The sequence below is a fragment of the Sinocyclocheilus grahami genome, unplaced genomic scaffold, assembly GCF_001515645.1.
Source record: "Sinocyclocheilus grahami isolate Dianchi unplaced genomic scaffold, SAMN03320097.WGS_v1.1 scaffold523.1, whole genome shotgun sequence".
Taxonomy (NCBI): Eukaryota; Metazoa; Chordata; class Actinopteri; order Cypriniformes; family Cyprinidae; genus Sinocyclocheilus; species Sinocyclocheilus grahami.
Window position 1 is genome coordinate 476,238 of NW_015505702.1, and position 21,573 is coordinate 497,810.

A 21,573-nucleotide genomic window follows, 5' to 3' on the forward strand; every position below is an offset into this window, starting at 1 on the left:
GGAGGTATAAAATATGTGCACACGATATATATATATATATATATATATATATATATATATAAAATTCTATTCGCTGTTGACTATGACTTGATGAATATTATTAGAAAATGTTACCCATATATAACATATATATATATAAAATATATTTGATGGGCGGAATAATTTCCCCATGAAGGAAAGGCTACACTTACCCATGGCACCATGGCCATTGCCACATGCTTTGAACAATTGATTTAGCATCAGCAGGCATGGTGGGCAATCCATGAGTTTCAGGGTGGGGGATCTTAACACAGCTGCTATGTCAGCTGAGACGCTGAGTTTAGCTACAGGTCACTGGCCTGATGCTCAACCACTAATACAGCCTGGAAGGCCTGGACAATTATTAGGACACAATAGAAAATCTAGAACACCACATTTGGAATAAATCTGCCTGCGTTCAGAACCTGAAGGTGTAACAGCTCCCCACCAGCCTTTATAGAAGTCATGGCTGACAGCTGATGTCTGACCCTTTTGATCTTCCAGATGAGTCAGGAAAAACATGGATTATACCGGTTTCATTTTCAAGGCTTTGGCAGAATCTAAGAAGAAAGAAGAAATACTTACTTGAGGGATGGAGAAAAACAATGTCTTTTTCTGTGAAGTCCCTTGATTGAACTGCTTTGATCCAGCCGGTGATGGCGGTCAGCATTAGGCCCCAGGCCATGAGAGGCCAGGGTTCCATAGCTGGAGGAAAACTCACATGAGCAGATACCCAGATCCAACACGGCACCTGTTAAACAAAACAATTTATTAAAAAACATAAAACTAGAGTCATACAAAACAACTTAATTAACTATAGGCACCAAATAAATGAAGTTTAACAAGGGAATAAAGAAACATCTGCTGAAGATAGAAAGAAAACTCTAGAGTCCATAGGATTAAAGCAGTTCAAAAGCGGTGTTATCTCCAAAACACTGGACACAAAGAGGCATGCTTGCTATTCCAGCAAGTGCTTCATTATATCAATGACAATGTCAGCAGTCTGCCAATGTCCTGACCCTCAGCAACAGTGACCCTCTTAGCCGTTTGCTTTGGTTGTTGGCAGCAGAACAAACACTCATCTATTGTTTTCAATTACTGAATGCCATGCTTACGATGAAACATCTTTGATGAACACCACAAAATGAATAGTTATATTTACAATCTATTAAATAGGATCAAATTTAATGGAACAAAACATTCATGTGCTTCATGTGGCACATTTTTGATAGATTCTGTTAACAAAATAATGCTACCTGGCAAAAAAGTACCTGGGGGCACTTTTTCGCGAGACGCAAAAACATACCAATAAGTACGTATCACTGCAGTTTTCAAAAGAAATGAACACTAGAGGCAGTAAAACTCTGACACCTTTTATTCCTTTTCACACACAGAGTTTCGATTAATAAAGCGTAATTTTCGCACAATTACTTGAGGAATATTATGTTATGACTTTTACAATTGTAATATGCTGGGAGATTTGAAAAATCTGATGCTTTTGAATGTTAGCATCGCACATTTCCAGCTTCATATCTATGGGTTTTCATAGAGGGTAGGTTTGTTCTGTAGTTCACGGAGTACGGAGACATACTTGAGAAATGAGGAGCTCTGGTTTGAATCCCATGTAAGTACGGTTCGACAAAACAGTTCAAATCTGCATATAAGGAAGTTCAAATGTCATGGTTGCATAAACAAATGCATTTTTATATCAGTTTTGCATTTGTTAACACTAATAGGTAGGTTTAGGGTTGGGTTTGGTAGGGCATATTTCCAGCACGATAGAGCATTAACTTTTAGCGACAGTCCCCTGATATTTGAATTCTGAACCGCCGCAATACCTACCTGAAGCAACGTAATAAAAATGTGCCACGCATTGAACCTATAATCTGTATTTTAGCACCACTCAGTGGACATTTCTCTTTGAAACTGCGGCGAAACGTGCACTAAGGTACGTAAAAACATTGTTGCAGAAAAGTACCCAGAGGTACGTATTTTTATGAGACCAGGTTGAAATAATGACCATTAGCATAAAAACTTTATAGAAGTAAAATTCAATATTTTTTACTTGAAATTCAAAAATATTGAAATTACATTTCACCATTTACATGTACTTTAAACAAAATTTTATGAAAAAGGATCGTGCTGCTCTTTGGTGAGATACTTTTTCAAAAACTCCCTCTGAAAGACTAAAATAAGCCTGGAGAAAAGCACATGGCTTAAACACGGAGCTCTGCGGTTTACATTACTGAAACGAAAGCTGGGGCAGATTACACATTTTTCAGAAGTGCTTGACTAAACTGCCTTGTGTGCTTTCTTCAGCGAGTCAGATGGCAATCCAGCCAGTAATCAGTTCCAGTCATTTTGTTGAATCAATTTCCCTAATTTTGTATACAACTCACAAATTGAATTCCCTATGGAAAAAGCTTACTCATAAAACCTAGCATGAGAAAGCAATTCAATTTAACAGAGTAATAATAATAATAATAATAATAATACATTTTCTAATTATTATAATTTTTTAAACATAGTTTCTCTGCAACAATTCAAAGTCAATACAGATTGGTACAATCAATGTATATGTCCAGTAGAATTATAATGGGTTTCCTGTCTGAGGTGGGAAAAACAGATTTCCTCCTGTTTATTTTGTTAGCCATGCTGATCTCAGAAAAATGATTAAACAGACTAGCAGCCTTGAGCTCCTGTTGCTGTGTAGCTCCTGACCTCTCAGACAATGCAGAGTGGCACAGCACAGCCATGTTAGAGAGCATCAGGTTTCCTCAAAGTGATCCTTTTCACCACTGAAGGTATAAGGCGGTATTGAAAAGGAGCACACAAGTACATATCGGTTTTCGTTTTAACTGGAGATTGGTCCCACAAGCTGTTCGTCGACTGGGAATGTCAACAAACAATTTAAGTATGTTTTGACACAGCTTTGATAAATGTGGTGACCTCTATAATAAGTTAAGTCGGAAGGTAATGAATTGGATTTTCCCCACTAGAGGCAGTAAAACTCTGACACCTTTTATTCCTTTTCACACACACAGAGTTTCGATTAATAAAGCGTAATTTTCGCACAATTACTTGAGGAATATTATGTTATGACTTTTACAATTGTAATATGCTGGGAGATTTGAAAAATCTGATGCTTTTGAATGTTAGCATCGCACATTTCCAGCTTCATATCTATGGGTTTTCATAGAGGGTAGGTTTGTTCTGTAGTTCACGGAGTACGGAGACATACTTGAGAAATGAGGAGCTCTGGTTTGAATCCCATGTAAGTACGGTTCGACAAAACAGTTCAAATCTGCATATAAGGAAGTTCAAATGGCATGGTTGCATAAACAAATGCGTTTTTATATCAGTTTTGCATTTGTTAACACTAATAGGTAGGTTTAGGGTTGGGTTTGGTAGGGCATATTTCCAGCACGATAGAGCATTAACTTTTAGCGACAGTCCCCTGATATTTGAATTCTGAACCGCCGCAATACCTACCTGAAGCAACGTAATAAAAATGTGCCACGTATTGAACCTATATTTTAGCACCACTCAGTGGACATTTCTCTTTGAAACTGCGGCGAAACGTGCACTAAGGTACGTAAAAACATTGTTGCAGAAAAGTACCCAGAGGTACGTATTTTTATGAGACCAGGTTGAAATAATGACCATTAGCATAAAAACTTTATAGAAGTAAAATTCAATATTTTTTACTTGAAATTCAAAAATATTGAAATTACATTTCACCATTTACATGTACTTTAAACAAAACGTATTGAACCTATATTTTAGCACCACTCAGTGGACATTTCTCTTTGAAACTGCGGCGAAACGTGCACTAAGGTACGTAAAAACATTGTTGCAGAAAAGTACCCAGAGGTACGTATTTTTATGAGACCAGGTTGAAATAATGACCATTAGCATAAAAACTTTATAGAAGTAAAATTCAATATTTTTTACTTGAAATTCAAAAATATTGAAATTACATTTCACCATTTACATGTACTTTAAACAAAATTTTATGAAAAAGGATCGTGCTGCTCTTTGGTGAGATACTTTTTCAAAAACTCCCTCTGAAAGACTAAAATAAGCCTGGAGAAAAGCACATGGCTTAAACACGGAGCTCTGCGGTTTACATTACTGAAACGAAAGCTGGGGCAGATTACACATTTTTCAGAAGTGCTTGACTAAACTGCCTTGTGTGCTTTCTTCAGCGAGTCAGATGGCAATCCAGCCAGTAATCAGTTCCAGTCATTTTGTTGAATCAATTTCCCTAATTTTGTATACAACTCACAAATTTAATTCCCTATGGAAAAAGCTTACTCATAAAACCTAGCATGAGAAAGCAATTCAATTTAACAGAGTAATAATAATAATAATAATAATAATACATTTTCTAATTATTATAATTTTTTAAACATAGTTTCTCTGCAACAATTCAAAGTCAATACAGATTGGTACAATCAATGTATATGTCCAGTAGAATTATAATGGGTTTCCTGTCTGAGGTGGGAAAAACAGATTTCCTCCTGTTTATTTTGTTAGCCATGCTGATCTCAGAAAAATGATTAAACAGACTAGCAGCCTTGAGCTCCTGTTGCTGTGTAGCTCCTGACCTCTCAGACAATGCAGAGTGGCACAGCACAGCCATGTTAGAGAGCATCAGGTTTCCTCAAAGTGATCCTTTTCACCACTGAAGGTATAAGGCGGTATTGAAAAGGAGCACACAAGTACATATCGGTTTTCGTTTTAACTGGAGATTGGTCCCACAAGCTGTTCGTCGACTGGGAATGTCAACAAACAATTTAAGTATGTTTTGACACAGCTTTGATAAATGTGGTGACCTCTATAATAAGTTAAGTCGGAAGGTAATGAATTGGATTTTCCCCTGGGCTTTCAGTATTACATTAGTTAGAACTTAACACGTGGAAATGTGTTTCATGTGGATGCTTCTGAACAGAGATAACATGGCAGATGTATGGTGATAAATCTTTAAATGAAACCGACAGGTGTTACGATGAATTAAAAGTAATTCAGTTAATGACACATTTATGCAATCATAGTTTCTACAAGAGAAAAGATTAAAGGGATAGTCCATCCAAAAATGAAAGTTCTGTTATCATATATTCACCCTCATGTTGATCCAAACCTGCATAACGTTTTTTAGACAGGTGTTACGATGAATTAAAAGTAATTCAGTTAATGACACATTTATGCAATCATAGTTTCTACAAGAGAAAAGATTAAAGTCCATCCAAAAATGAAAGTTCTGTTATCATATATTCACCCTCATGTTGATCCAAACCTGCATAACGTTTTTTTTTTTCCTTCAGGAGAACACAAAAGGAGACGTTTAGAAAAGTGTTCATGCTTTTTCATGTTCAGATCATTTTTTGTGTTCCTCAGAAGAAAAAGCCTTAAGTAAATTATGACAATTTGTATTTTTGGTGAACTATAACTTTAAAAACATAGATATATACTTGATATATTATCTGGCCAACTAAAAAAATCTCACACTTAAATATTCAATGCAACGCTGATTATTGTATGAAAAAACTTGCTGATTATCCTCATTCTTAATCTAGATAGAGAATGCCTGCAGTTGAAATAATCTGAATCTCTGATCAAATCAAGCCCTGCATGACATGAAGAGAGAATGAGTTAAGTAAGGTAAGCCCAGAGTAACAAAAAGACATCCTACTGATAAGAAAACATGGATTTAGTTTCAACACACAGGTGACCTCAGACCAGAGGCATCTTATTCAGCTTTATCTATTATTGAGGTGTCTAATGTCCAAGACTATCAAGCACCAGCTGTCCAGACCACAACTCTGAGAACATGGGTGATAAGAGATCACCAACAATAGTGAAGGACTGAGACATAACTCTATACTTGCATACCGTTCAGAAGTTTGGAGTCAATAAGACTTTTTCTTTAAATATATAAAACAAATTATTCAGCAAGTATACATTAAATTGATCAAAGGGGACAGTAAATACATTTACAATGTTTCTATTTAAAATAAATGCTGTTCTTTTGTACTTTATTAATCAAAGAACCCTGAAAAAAAATATTTCCACAAAAAAACAAAAAATTAATGAATTAAAAAAATTTATAAATAAATAAACAGCACAACTGCTTTCAACATTGATAATAATAAAAATTATTCAGCAAGTATACATTAAATTGATCAAAGGGGACAGTAAATACATTTACAATGTTTCTATTTAAAATAAATGCTGTTCTTTTGTACTTTATTAATCAAAGAACCCTGAAAAAAATATTTCCACAAAAAAACAAAAAATTAATTAATTAAAAAAATTAATAAATAAATAAACAGCACAACTGCTTTCAACATTGATAATAATAAGAAATGTTTTTTGGAACCAAATCCGCATATTAGAATGATTTCTGAAGGATCATGTGACACTGAAGACTGGAGTAATGATGCTGAAAATTCAGATTCACTTTCACAGGAATAAATTACATTTTAATATACATTAATGTTCATTTGTGTGGCACCTGAAGTCCAGCAGACTTTTTCTTAGTTATTTTAATAATTTAATTATAAATTATCACAATAATGACGATTTCCACAAACAATTGAAATATTTAATTTAAATACCAAAGAAGTCACATAATAACTACTCTGACATTGAAAGGCAACCTATCAGACCAATCAGGAAGTTCCTCAGGTTGAACTTCAGTGCCCCATCTCCTCTAAAGCTTAGCCAGGTGCCTGCCATGAGCAATACCTGTCATCAAAGCCCACACGTCTGCGAGTTGCTCTGGAAAATGGAAATGGCAGTTGTCTGTTTGTTTAAGCAGACTGTTCTGTAGTTTGGATTGTGCTGAAGAGGATCACATTGTATTAAAGCATAACTGGAGTGGAGAGCAAACCATTTAACACAACATGAACCCTGTTCAGAAGCAAAATGGCCATTTGCACTTGCTTAATTTTGTCTGTACTGCTTCCATGGCGTCTCTGACCCTCTTAATGCAAAATATTTTGAGGCAAAAGTTACTAAGGAGGTATAATTATGTGTCCATCCACCACTGGTACATTTAAACATATTTTATGCTCTTTCAGTGAGATTAAACATAAAATTATACAGATAATGCTCTTCACTCCTGTCTACAACATCCATGTGGATTATGTATGATATTAACATCATATCTGTACACTGTACTACATTAATTTACAACTACTCTTTGCTGTTTAAAAGTTGGGGTGAGTAAGATTTTTTTAATGCTCACAAAGACATTTATTTAATCAAAAATACAGTAAAACAGTAATATTGTGAAATATTACTACAATTCAAAACATCTATTTTCTATTTAAATATATTATTAAATGTAATTTATTACAGTGATAACAAAGCTGAATTTTGAGTAGCCATTACTCCAGTCTTCAGTGTCACATGATCCTTCAGAAATCATACCAATATGCTCATTTGCTGCTCAAGAAATATTTCTAATTATCAATGTTGAAAAAAGTTTTCAGAATGGTATTTATTTAAAATAGAAAGCTTTTGTAATATTATAAATGTCTTTACTACATTTTAATCACTTTATTGCATAGAGCTGTAAAAATAATGTCGATAGTAAAGTTGATTGATTATAAGATTATTTGGTCTATTTAAAAAGAAATGTTTGAATTTATATTGCAATTTCTGATTTTTCATAGTTCATAGAAGTCGTAGTTGAAAAAAAGCACAATTCTCTCCAAAACAAGCAGCATTAGTCATTTGACCGCATGTATTATGCTGCTTTTAAAGCAAAAAAGTGCTGATCTTAGTGTTTAGCACCTGTGATACACCATGTAAGAAAGCCTGACTTCCTCTCTGTACAGCATGATACATCCAGTCACATTCATTTGATCTCATTACTGCAGGTCACTGGCAGACTCAGACCCAGCAGGGTGGAGGAAAGAGGCTCCCAGCAGGTCAAGGGCCCTGGAGTTCCTGCCTGAGCCACTGCCAGGTGAGTAAGACTAACTCAGGTCAGAAACACGATACTCTGGGTTGTGAATTGGCCTGTGAATGGCAGTCACTCCCATTAATGGCAGGAAAGAAATGCAAATCCTCTCTTGTGACTTCCAAAACTTGTTGGACCAGATTTCGCACAGGTTTGAGAAGTGAAAGGGGAAGAGTGGCGAAGAAGCTGCAAGTCGTGGCTCTTTTCCAGTCTGCCACAAACACCTGAATCGCAATATTTCATCTAGAAGGAAAACATTATACTAGAAACTGCATAATACAAGACGTTGATATTACAATATTCAAAAAAGTTTATTGTAAAGCTAAGTTCTTTGGACTGCCACAATATAGCAAGAATGGACAATAACACAGATGAAGCTGCACGTCTCCATTCTTTTGAGAGAGCACAATGCAATCTCAACAGAGCCCTGCTGTCACAAGCCAAATGGCATTGAGTAATGCCTCTGCCCTATAGTGCACCCGGCCAAAACCAAAGGAGTCATGTTGGATCAGAATCACACACCAGCTAATTGAAATCCTACATGCACACACACACACACTAATCCGGCATTATTCGTTTGAAGTGGTCCAGTTCAGCTGTATAATTTTTAATCCCCTCTTCAGTCTCTTGACACATACAAAGATCCAAGGAATCAGTCATGTAGCTCAGGATAACACAATGGAAAATCAGCTTCACACTGCAGAAATGAGTCTGTTTCAAATGATCACTGTTTGAACAATATTAATATGACACAATGTGCCATTTGCTGCATGCATAAGTTTGGGGGAAAACCTGAAAACACCTCTTTTATGATGAGCATGTTTTTATTTTTTACTTTTTTTTTTTTTTTTTTTGGGTGGGCATGAATCAAAATATCAGGGTCATACAACTGTCCTGATGTAATAATCAAGAAACAAAGCCTTAATGAATGAGATTCTTAAAAAGAAAAAAAGTAGTTTGACAATCTTTTATAATTATCTCTTTACAAATATTTTACCAAAAGTGTCTCACTGTTACTGCTTATTTATATTTAAAAACATGTGTGTGTATATATATATATATATATATATATATATTTTAGTTTGTTAGTAAGTTACTTCAGTATATCAAGTATGTAGAATTACAAGTACATCAACTAGCTGAAATTATTTTTATGTATGTTTATGTATGTTTAAGTAATAACATTTTTTTGTTTTGGTCTTAGATTAAGTTAACTATAATAACCCTGGTGAGTAAATAACATATATTTTTTTTGGGGGGGGGTGAACTATCCCTTTAATAATCTTCTTCAATTATGATATGTTTTCTCGACAAGTTACAGTATTCATTCTGTTTTCCTCCTGTAGATTTGGGTTTAACTGATTCAGCCAGATCATAATGACCTCTGCAATAGCATCTTTTCTCTTTGGGTTCAGTGACCCCACTTTTTGAAACTAGGAAAAAGACTTAAGCTCTTTGTAGGGTAGGGCAAATACAATAATGTCTTGGTGTGTGTGTGTGTGGGTAGGGGGGGGCAGACTGAAGAAGGGATAAAATATCCTTGTGGCAGCTGTAGAAAACCAAGTGGGTGGGGTAAGTTTGATTCCCTTGAACTTTGGGCCAGCAAAACCATAACAGGATAAGAGGGCAAACGGGGGCTAATTAAGAATTCTCTTGTCTTTTGTCTTTGGGGCTTAGATGGCAAAACCTCACATTCTCCCAACAAGACATTTACACTACGTGATCACAGACAGAGTGTGACTGAGTTTAATCAGATGGAGGAAAGCACGCTCTGCTCTGAACTATGAGGTTTTGTGCATGCTTACATGTAAACATCTACGGATCAAACATGATTGGAATATTTGAAGATCACCTGACGCTGGAGGAGCTTGTGATTCAGTCAACATACCATGTCAAAGAACATCATTAGTAACATAAATTGCCCAAACATAACACCATGTCTGTTCAAGATCTAAATAATAGGAATAAGATGGCAGAAAGGTGGCTGTGGTTGCATTAATATAAAAATTAAATGTCTTGTCATCTTTTCAATCAAAAAATTATACGCCTATATGTTTTTGCAAAACAGCCAATCTGTGGAAAGCATCCAACCATGAAGAAAAAAAACTTACCAACTTAATTTAATTGTGTAAACATGAAAGGTTTGAGATGGCAATTAAAAACATGCCAGTGAAAAAACTCAATTAGGCATGGGGCATTGAAGCTAATGTCTGCAGTGAAAGTGGGACGACAAGACTGTATTTACAAGGACTGGCAATACGGACATTTGCATCATTCTTAGTCTCAGCCTCAGGCAGCACAGACCACCCAATATCCTCTAATATCTCAAAATTTCCCCAAAAAATATTCTCAAAACAGAATATAGAAATCAATGTATACATTTTTTTTTTCAGAAAAAATGGGGCATTGAAGCTAATGTCTGCAGTGAAAGTGGGACGACAAGACTGTATTTACAAGGACTGGGAATACGGACATTTGCATCATTCTTAGTCTCAGCCTCAGGCAGCACAGACCACCCAATAACCTCTAATATCTCAAAATTTCACAAAAAAATATTCTAAAAACAGAATATAGAAATCAATGTATACATTTTTTTTTTCAGAAAATGTCCTAGTTATTAAGCATCAGGTTAAAAACACTGGATATGCTTGCAATGTGAATTATCCACACGAATCCAGCCAAGCATTCTCATGGAAAGAAAAAAAAACTTCAAAGAAAATGGAAAAGCTCTGGAGGCATGCTGAGATATCTGCTGCTGATGCTGAGGAGGGAGAAACATACTCGAAAAGACAACATAAAGATTGACTGCATACATATGGAGTTCAAAGCAAAATGGCAAAAATAGCAGCCACGTGGATGTTATGCCTTTGTATTTTTTTTAACCACTATGCTTTAACACATAAGAGGGGAGACGCTACATTTCTTCCAATCACAAACAAGATTATGACACTCATTCAGAAATATACAGGGCATACAACTTCCCTGAGTTCAGTATGTCACAAGGGCTATGCCAAGTGTGCGACCGCACAGGGCCTCGCGCCTCTAGAGGGCCTCGCTCTTGGCCTGCATTTCATGTCGTTTATGTCTAATTTTTATTACCGTTTTTCCACCCATTTTGTTCTTTGAAAGACTAATATAGTCATAGCTGATAGACAGTATAAGACTCTGTGTATAAGAATGAGTAAAGCTGTTTGTTGTTAGGATGACAAAAAGTTTTAAAAGTTAAACCGTTTTGACCGTGATCCGTGCGCAAACATGTCAGTGAGCACGGCATCACAATCGATCAGATGCATGTTAAAGTTGCGTTTGATACTATAGCAACCCCCCCACACACACACACAAATTGCAGAGGGCCTTGCACGTCAACTTCACACAGGGCCTTACACCCCCCTTGCGACGGCCCTGTTCACAGGGATGTAGGGTTCCCTGAGAATCTGAGAATCACAATCACTTTGTGAGGAAGCACAATAATTACCTTCTGCTGAATCCTTTTTAATGTTTAATGCTTTTGTAAGTAAAAGTAAATGTATTTTATTTCTAGGTTGATGTTGGAAAGTGAATATTTACAGTAGTTGTATTAAATGCAACATCATGATCAAGCTAAACAGAAAACCCTATAAAACCTGAAAATGAATGTTAAAAATTGCATGATGATGATACTACTACTACTACTATTAATAATAATAATAATAATAATAACAATAACATTAATAATGTTTAAAAAAGTTTCTTCAAAGGTTTGGGGTTGTAAGATTTTTTAATGTTTTGACAGTTCTTATATCATTAAAATATATACTGTTCAGGGGTTTGGGGTTATTAAGACTTAATGTTTGTTTTTTTTCTTTAAACAAGCCTCACCTAGACTGCATTTATTTGATTAAAAAAACACAATAAAAACAGTAATATTGTGAAATATTACACTTTAAAATAAGTATTTTTCTATTTATTCCTGTGATAACAAAACTGAATTTTCAGCATCATTACTCCAGTCTTACATGAACCTTTCAGAAATCATTCTAATATGCTGATTTAGTGCTCAAGAAAATAATAATAAAATATTTACTTTTTTTCAGGATTCTTTGATAAATATAGAAAGTTCAAAAGAAAAGTATTTATTTAAAATAAATACATTTTGTAATAATGTAAAAGTCTTTACTGTCACTTTTGATAAATTTTAATGAGTCCTCGCTGAATAATAAATGAATGAATATAATTGCTGAATGAAATACTTTTTAAATATTTGAAATGTATATATTATATACAATTTTATAATAAATACATTTCAAAATATATCACATTACACTGATATTGAACTACACACTAACCGAGGTGAATAAACCTTATTGTTCAAATCCTGGTACAAAGTGTATTAACAGACTACATATAAATCTTCATACACAGACAAAAGATGGCAGCAGCTTCACTACAGGGTGCAAAAAGGCCTCCGTAAGACAAATCGGATACATCTGTTCAGTAAAGCATTCAAATGGGGTTCAAGGGCAGCTAATTAGCATCAAAATCTGCCAAAAGCTTCTTAACACCACACAGTTTTACACAGGCCACTCTGACCAAATTATTCTCCATAGTGACTTACCTAAAGAAATACATATATCATGCTGTTTAGCTAAAAAGACTTGAAAATGAAAATAATGGAATAATAATGGTAAATGGTATAACAATAACAGATGCATTAAGAGTGCCTGGCTAGCACTGACTCAGTGATAGTGATCTTTGCCTGGTCACTCATGCAGTTAATGCTAAACAAACGTTGCTAAATAATTCAAAAAGAGCATAAGCAATGCACAGCGTTGAGGGATTCTCTTGTACGCCCCAATGCACAGCGTTTGTTAGGTACTCAGCCCAAAGAGAAGTGTCATTATCCAAAGACCATCAACCTTTGTCATGTTCCTCGACATGGTGAGGGGAAACAAAGGGGTCAGATGAAGCCATCGTCTTCTGCCTCATCGTCCCCATTGAGATGGCACTCTGGGTTATGGAGAGTCTGATCAGCACATGGAGCACTGAACCCCCTCCCCCACTATGTCATGGGATGTTTTATAAGGCCTCTGATGGTCACGCAATAGTAAAAAAGGTAATATATTGTGGGTATTACAATAAAATGTAAAGAAAAAAAGATGCTCCTGACATCCAAAGTGACCGCAAACAAATTTTTACTAAATGTTAACTAAGCATTTTAACTATTAAAAAGGGACCACAGAGTAAATGAAAAGATAAATCCAGACACAACACATAGCAACACAATTACATGTAGTGCAATCCATTAACATGAGATTCAAAACACACCAGAACGGCCACATCTAACATTCCTGTGACATTCCTCCAGCCTGCATCATACCGTCAGAAAATGACCCTCATACATCAGTAATAAAGACCCATATAACTCTAAATGCTTCCATACCCTTCTCATTAGAAGGTCTCAAATAACACCTTTCAGTTTCTTGGCTGGCCCATCTGGAGAAACACCTGCCCCGGCTCTAACATGTTATCAGGTGTTTAACTATTTTTTGGGGTCAGAGGACATGTAAATATGTGGGCCTTCCTGTCACAAATTTCTATAAGGGAAAGTATCCACTCAAACAAGAGTGGAATCAACAAATCAGCTGTCAGGTGAAGCTAATCCATCAAGCAATAACGGGATGTCAGATTCCTCCATCAGTTCCATGTGATATATGAAGCATGAAGCATTTTAATTCAAACATAAATGATATAATTGGATATATATTTATTTATTATGAAGCACTTTTAATACAAATATAAATTATATATTGACCCATACATACAGTATGTCACAAAAAATTAATTAAGCTGTGATTAAGCTGATAATAATAATAATAATAATAATATATTTTTCATAACAGCTCTAAAATGACTATATAATCAGTCTTGTTTCTCTTTCTGGTTCAGTCACTATAGTGCTGTAAATGTTTCAGTAAAGTCTTGCACATAGAGCTTGCTAATTAGGCTGCACATTTAAGTAATCAAACAAATTCTGTCCCTTTCCTGAAAAAAAACCCATGTCCGAACATCTACAAACTACAACTACAGTCTGTATCTAATATTTACTAAGCTTTACTGCTTTGTATTATGCTAACATCTCATGATGCAAATTTCTTCAGTTTATATTTACAGAAAATAGCATATAAGCCTGTGAGATTGTCTTGAGTTACACCACCCCCACCCAGATAAAGTGAACCCAGGAGAACTAATGGACGATAAATCTTATTGCGTGGGCACTGGGATTTAAAAAACGAAGACAAATGCATTTTTCATGCTGGTGAGGACCCTTTCATTTCTTAAACATTTTCTTCTTGAATTCATTGTTCTGACCGTGTCCCTTCAACCAAGACTGCAGCCCCACCACAAAATCAGACTGTCTACAGATGGGCTTTAGACACACATCACTCTATAATTCCTTTCTTCCTATGCATGTTTGCAGGAGACAATGCATTTCCTTTTGCCCCTGACTGGACGAGACTATAGGCTTTAGTGTATTCAACACTGAAAACTGCTTTACAGATGTACTATATGAATTTAAACCGATATTGGTAACACTTTACAATAAGTCTGTATTATGTATTATGCAATAGTTAACATGAACTAACAATGAAAAACACATTCACATCATATATTAATCTCGGTTATTGTTATTATCTACATACAGTATATACTACGTACATATTTAACATTTAAATTATAAATGATAATATTATTTCAAGCATTATAATCTAATGTTAAACATAAATGATTAAATGAATTTATTAAATGAATTAATTAAACATAAAACATGTATTATTAGTAGTAGCAATATGAACAAAAAATAATAATAAATATGATTCAATTAACATTTACACCTATATTAATAAATTCTATATAAAAAAAATATTGTTAATTTTTAGTTCATGTTACCTAACACATCAACTAATGTTAATGTATAGAATAATACATGATGTATGAATTTATGAAATGAATTAATTAAACATAAAACATGTATTATTAGTAGTAGCAATATGAACAAAAAATAATAATAAATATGATTCAATTAACATTTACACCTATATTAATAAATTCTATATAAAAAAATATTGTTAATTTTTAGTTCATGTTACCTAACACATCAACTAATGTTAATGTATAGAATAATACATGGTGAAGAGAAGGACAGCACGAGTCAGTCTGCTTTACTACAGTACTTTCACTTTGCATTGTCTGAAATGGTCTTGGTCGTTGTGATGTCATCAGGGCTTTCCCAGTAAGAAAAGGGCTTTCCGCCTCAGTTGAAATGTTTTCTCCTGTCTGATATCAAAGGAAGCTTGGCTCATAAGTAACTGCCTGCTAGGTGAGAATATTTCGCAGTGTTCCTTCCCCTTGTGTCCTTGGCTGCCTGTGTTGAGTCTGTATTCACACACCCCCTACACAGACTACAGATAAAATGCACTTCACTCTATCTTTTGGACTGACAAAAATCTCACTGTGGAAATGAGCATGGAGTCATTTATCTTCTCTACCACCACGCAGGAGCATTACCACTAAATGAGATTAAGCATTGACACTAGAAGGAGAAAAACAACAGTCTGGGCTACGACTGGCACGTTCATAAAAAAGTCACTGAAATGATAAGACGAGGTTCTCATGGTTGGTCAACAAGGCATTGACTGTAAACCAAAAAAATGTTAAACAAAACATTTTTGCGTTACATACTGTATAATAAGCAGCCTATGTATTATAGATTTTAATGTAGAACTGTATTGAAAATGCAGTGAACAAATGGAAAGCAGCAATACATATGTACACACTGAATTAACCACTCCTACAAGCATGGCAAACACAAAGCTCCATCAAGGCAAGGAATTGACCCATATCAAATAAAATCTGCCTTGTTCTTAAAAAAACAAGCACTGCTGTATTCATGCACCTGCAGCATATTTTAATATTAAATATTATAGATCCATTTTTGTGCATGTAATCACACGAACGGAAGTAAGAGCGCTTCATTGCTGAATAGTTCCATATAATACAGTACAAATGCATGACACTGAGGGCAGGGAGGGACATTTCTGACCTTTTATGAATGCCAGGTTGCCACTAGCTTTTGACAGAACATCAACATACACACATTTAACGAGCATGGAAGATAACTCGCTTATTTGGCCGGCACTATGTTTAAGACATGAACAGATTAAGCTGAATTTCACTTTGTATGTTTAATTGAAATTATATAGTTTGTTTTGACCTTTGAAAATGGCATTGTATCTTACTGTTGCACTCCTTACTAGTTTAGGCTAAATTTAACATCAAATATTGTTAGCGATGCAACAAACTACATTGTAAAATATTTCTTGAAAATGTAAAATATTCAAATTTACAGGAAAAAAAACCCTTTTTTTGGTGACTGCATATTTCACAGTTCCTAATTGTACTATATGTCACTAAACTATATAATGTAAATATACAAACATATTTGAACTATTTAAATCTGTTCGTCACTGTAAACATACTGAAATATAGGACAAATGGATAATAAAAGGCCACGTGATAATTTATAGTTCATCAAAGGTGGGGGGGGGTACTTTGTATGTTTAATTGAAATTATATAGTTTGTTTTGACCTTTGAAAATGGCATTGTATCTTACTGTTGCACTCATTACTAGTTTAGGCTAAATTTAACATCAAATATTGTTAGCGATGCAACAAACTACACTGTAAAATATTTCTTGAAAATGTAAAATATTCAAATTTACAGGAAAAAAAACCCTTTTTTTGGTGACTGCATATTTCACAGTTCCTAATTGTACTATATGTCACTAAACTATATAATGTAAATATACAAACATATTTGAACTATTTAAATCTGTTCGTCACTGTAAACATACTGAAATATAGGACAAATGGATAATAAAAGGCCACGTGATAATTTATAGTTCATCAAAATGCCTCTTCAGCAACAGTAGTCAATGATAATGTAAATACAGAGCACCCACACAAAGACAAGACACATCAAGCTATCATACAACACTAAACTAATGCAATAAACAAACTGAACCTAAAAGGCAACATAAATCACTCTAATTTACATAGTAAAATTCCTCATTCCCCATAAATAAATTATTGGTGAAATATTATTTATTACCAATAAAATATACATAATGCATTGTTAAAATCCATAAATTATATTTCACAAACATTTTTACAAAATGTTACAGTAAAATAACGTATTAGGCCTATATGTATTAAAACGTATGATTTTATCGTGTATTATATGGTAAGGTAACAGTTCTGTCATCTCAGTAAGTATGTTTTCTATAGAATTTTTATATTCTTTTTCGTTAAAATTCCTAACATTTTTAGAACGTAGCTCTTCATTATAATCAGAAGCTTTGAGCGCGAGCGTGCTCTTCAGTCTAATTGATTATAATGCAAGCGTTCTAGTTTTGACGCAACGCTGTCAAACAAGCTGCCGCTGTTATTTACTCATGTTTACTATCTTTCTGCTGTGGTTTGGATCAGGGAGGTGCAGTGAATGAAATGCATTTTACACCAAACCATCTAAAAAGCACTCTTCTAGAGCTGAAAACAAGACATTTGTTCAGATTTTAAAGGGTGTGCTCTGTCATGCATTTATCCAATCGCAGCAGGTTAGATAAAAAGGTTGCGGCTACTTACCGAAAATGATTCAAACGACTTTAGTCAAACTTTTTTTTATCACGGCAGATTTATCCTTGTATGGCAAAAACCGAAGAGAGTCATGTATATCAATAGTGTCCTTTCCGTTGTCTGTACTCATGACACGTCCGAGCTGAATCCCTGTGAACTCAAAGGTTCCTAAAAGGCGGATGAGACGCTCGGCTGCGCCTATCAGAGGCCGAGAGGAGGCGCGTCCCGATGGATCCACACACACACACACACCCCATATTGTACTAGGTTTAATCTCACTACTTGGAGCCTTGTCTAAAATATCTGGTTATGGAGATAAGTTATAAGCTGTACATTAGATAGCTAATTATATCCACTGTATCCATTTTTATTTTACTTTAGGATAAATCCACATTTAATCTGTCAGAAAAACGTTGAATCGATGGTTCTTTTTTAAAGCCTTTTTGTGCATAATTGCCGCGTGAATTGACTTATGTGCATCTGGTGCATTCATACGCTATGCATTTATGATGGCCAAAAATGCCGTCTAGAGTTAGGCAGTTCATTAAGAGTCTTTTCAGTTGGCCCTCTGCTGGTGATAAAACACAGTAAATGACTGTGAAATGTCAAATCAAACTATTCCTCTCAGTGAACCACAACCAAATAGCTTAATTGTTGACAAAAACAGACTTATAAATGGTTATTATCCAACATTCATATTGCTGACTTTAGTTAAAATAAGAAATAAACCAACATCTAATACAAAATCACATCATTCAAAAGCTAAATATTAAAAAATTAATATGTAGCGACAGCCAAAAATAAATTACTTTCTACTGAATATTAATGGAGACACATAATTTGTGTAAAAAGAAATGGTAGTCTGTCATGGTTTCAAATGTAAAGGACACACTCATAGTAAAAGGCCCCTCACCCATGGGTCAAAAAGTCTTGCAAAATGCATATAAGCGCCTAGAACAAAACTTTTTTTGTCTTCAAATATATGTGACACTTTAAGAAATTCTCACTGGCTATAAATCTAAAACATTTAAAAAATGGCTAAATATTAAATCCAAATCCAATATTAAATCCTGGATCACAAAATCGGTCATAAGGGTCAATTTTTCGAAATTGAGATTTATACATCATCTGAAAGCTGAATAAATAAGCTTTCCGTTGATGTTTGGTTTGTTAGGATAGGGCAATATTTGGCCGAGATACAACTATTTGAAAATCTGGAAACTGAGGGTGCAAAAAAAAAATCAAAATATTGAGAAAATCACCTTTAAAAGTTGTCCAAATTAAGTCCTTAGGAATGCATATTACTAATCAAAAATTAAGTTTTAACATATTTATGGTAGGAAATTTACAAAATATCTTCATGGAACATGATCTTTACTCTAATGAGTAAAGATATTCTATATTCTATATATTCTAATGAGTTTTGGCATAAAAGGAAAATCGATAATTTTGACCCATACAATATATTTTTGGCTATTGCTACAAATATACATGTGCTACTTAAGACTGGTTTTGTGGCCCAGGGTCACAGATGACCTCTTCACTGATTGTACAAAATGCCCTTTATGAATCAGGAATATTTTGTGGCAAACAAGTGATCAGGAAAATGCTTTGCATTTGGTTTTGGTTTGCTGCTATTTAGTTGTTTTGGGAGAAACACTAAATAGGCCTTTTACCTCGGAGGAAAAGTAAATCTAGGTTGATATACCAGATCTGTGACCAGATTATTCACATTTACAACATCTTACTTTTAACAAGCGTATCAGGATCAGGTTCGGAGTACCTTGAGTTATTGTCTTTGTCGGCGTCCAAGTTGGTATCTAGGCACGTAAATCTGCAAATAAACATTACTTGTGAGGATGAGTGAAAAGCTATGCGGGGGGTGACCCATAAAGCGGGGAGCATCACAGACCCCCCTGTCACCGCTGTGCCTTTGAGCAAGGCCCTAAACCCCAGGTAGCTTCAAGAGGACTGTCTCTGTAATTAGTGCACAGTGAATCACTAAAAGCATCAACCTCACACATTACTATATCATGTATGCATGCTGTAAAAATGCCTTGCTTAACTTGATATTAACTAACTGTGTGCTAAACCTCCAAATATTATATGTACTGATGTCATGAATGGGTTGTAAAATGCTCTATGCCACAAAAATCCAAAATGTTTGCCCAAGGCAACAATTACCAACTTAAAGACAGAGAGCCTGATGAAATGTGACATGTGGATGAGCAAAGAAGATATACAGTATGGCATGCAGAAGTCAGTAAAACAATGAAACAAGTTGTTGACTCTTATAGGTAATTTTCTCAATACATAATTTTGAATAATTGATAACGAATTATACTTGAAAATAATTGTCAATATTTATTTTAAATAATATACAATTTAAATAAATAATAGTAAAATAAATTAAATAGAGCAACTGGCTCTTTTCCCATGTGTAGCCTGCAAAATATTGACAATTAAATAAGTAATTAAAATTTTGGTGTTTTGAAGACAACTGGCTTCCTCTGGAAAAGCTCTGGGGCCCTAAAAACATTAACTTTAAGAGTAAATAAATCCATCATAGCTACTTAAAAGCCTGTGTCTAAAGATCAACTTCAAAGCAAAGAATCTTTGCACAGGATGAGAGTTTGATTTGTAGTGAGTGGATTTCGACAGCAGTGAGGGAAGCCTCTGCTGTTTTAGGGAAGTGCAGAGAGATTGATGGCAGGAGTAGATCATGAGGTGAGATCAGCCATGTAAATAGTGTTTTCATGTGGTTTACTCACTGTACAGCTCCCATTTTGAATGTAAGTACCATGGAACACAATACAAAAATCTTGCTTGATAATAATTGAATTAGATGTCCAGAGATTGCTCGATAATAAAAAAAAAAATTCTCTCACTCGCATTTTTCATTTTTCTCTCAGGCTTCTGTAAAAGAATAACATATTCATCTCCGTACACAAATTTCCTGTCTGACAGGCTGAGATAGTGTCAGGAATGGATATCACAAGAATGGACTGACGGGATGAAGAAAAGAGCATCAGAACCATGTACAAATTTTGTGCATGACTAGATTCCGCTTGAAGTTAAAATCTAAAATCAGCCATTCAGCCATAATTACAACCTCCTCCTGCGGGGTCGGATTTCATGTAATGGAGGTGCAGTGTCTCACTGGTATGCAAAGCCATGAGATAAGGATCATTTTACTAGAGGTTGAAATGAACAGTGAATAGCAGAGAAAGAGGAGTTCACAAAGACACTAGAGAAACAGAATGAAGGCAAATCGTTCAGTCACAATTCTTTGCATGCTTTTGGCATCATAAAGTATATTGACAAAATTTTTTATATATTTATTTACTGTATATATATATATATATATATATATATATATATATATATATATATATATATATATATTGCTTGCATGAGGGGCATCATATTGGAGAAAACGGAATCAATATATACTGTTTGTGTTCTGTAATGCACATTGCAAGCAAAATCTGACTTTTCTTCTTTAGACAAACACAATGGTGTCTATGCGCCTTATTTTGGAATGCCTATACCTTTTGGAAGCTGTTTTCTGTGAAGATGCAGTAATCAGTAGCAAACTATTTGCACTGCAAACCAGTCTGTTTATGATTTCAATAATATATTAAAATAATATGATACCAAATACCAGTTTGCAAAATCAAGCAGCCTAACAGACTGTTTTTCTACAGCTAAAATAACTGGAAGGAGATGACACCGGAAGCTTCACACATTCAACTTACATATGGCCTCATCTGCTCGAATAGCCTCATACGAATAGCCTCATACTTTAAAAATAAGGTGGATAATCTCTTTATGGCAGCTGTGACAATTTTAAACAGTAAGAGAGTTAAATGAATGTGTGGTATTATGTGAGGCCCTGCTCTAGAGAAAAG

At 34.7% G+C, this 21,573-nt stretch overlaps 1 protein-coding gene across 1 annotated transcript in view; it reads right to left on the bottom strand.

Annotated features, from left to right (window-relative positions):
* The window catches only part of lypd6 (LY6/PLAUR domain containing 6), a 23,076-nt gene extending 5,274 nt beyond the window's left edge, over window positions 1-17,802 (bottom strand). The window contains exons 1-2 of the mRNA XM_016237715.1: window positions 17,672-17,802; window positions 604-769 (exon numbers count right to left, since the gene is read on the bottom strand). Coding sequence (XP_016093201.1) covers window positions 604-721 — 118 coding nt within the window. The 5' untranslated portion in view covers window positions 722-769; window positions 17,672-17,802. The remainder of the gene's footprint in view (window positions 1-603; window positions 770-17,671) is intronic.
* Window positions 17,803-21,573: the final 3,771 nt, after the last annotated feature.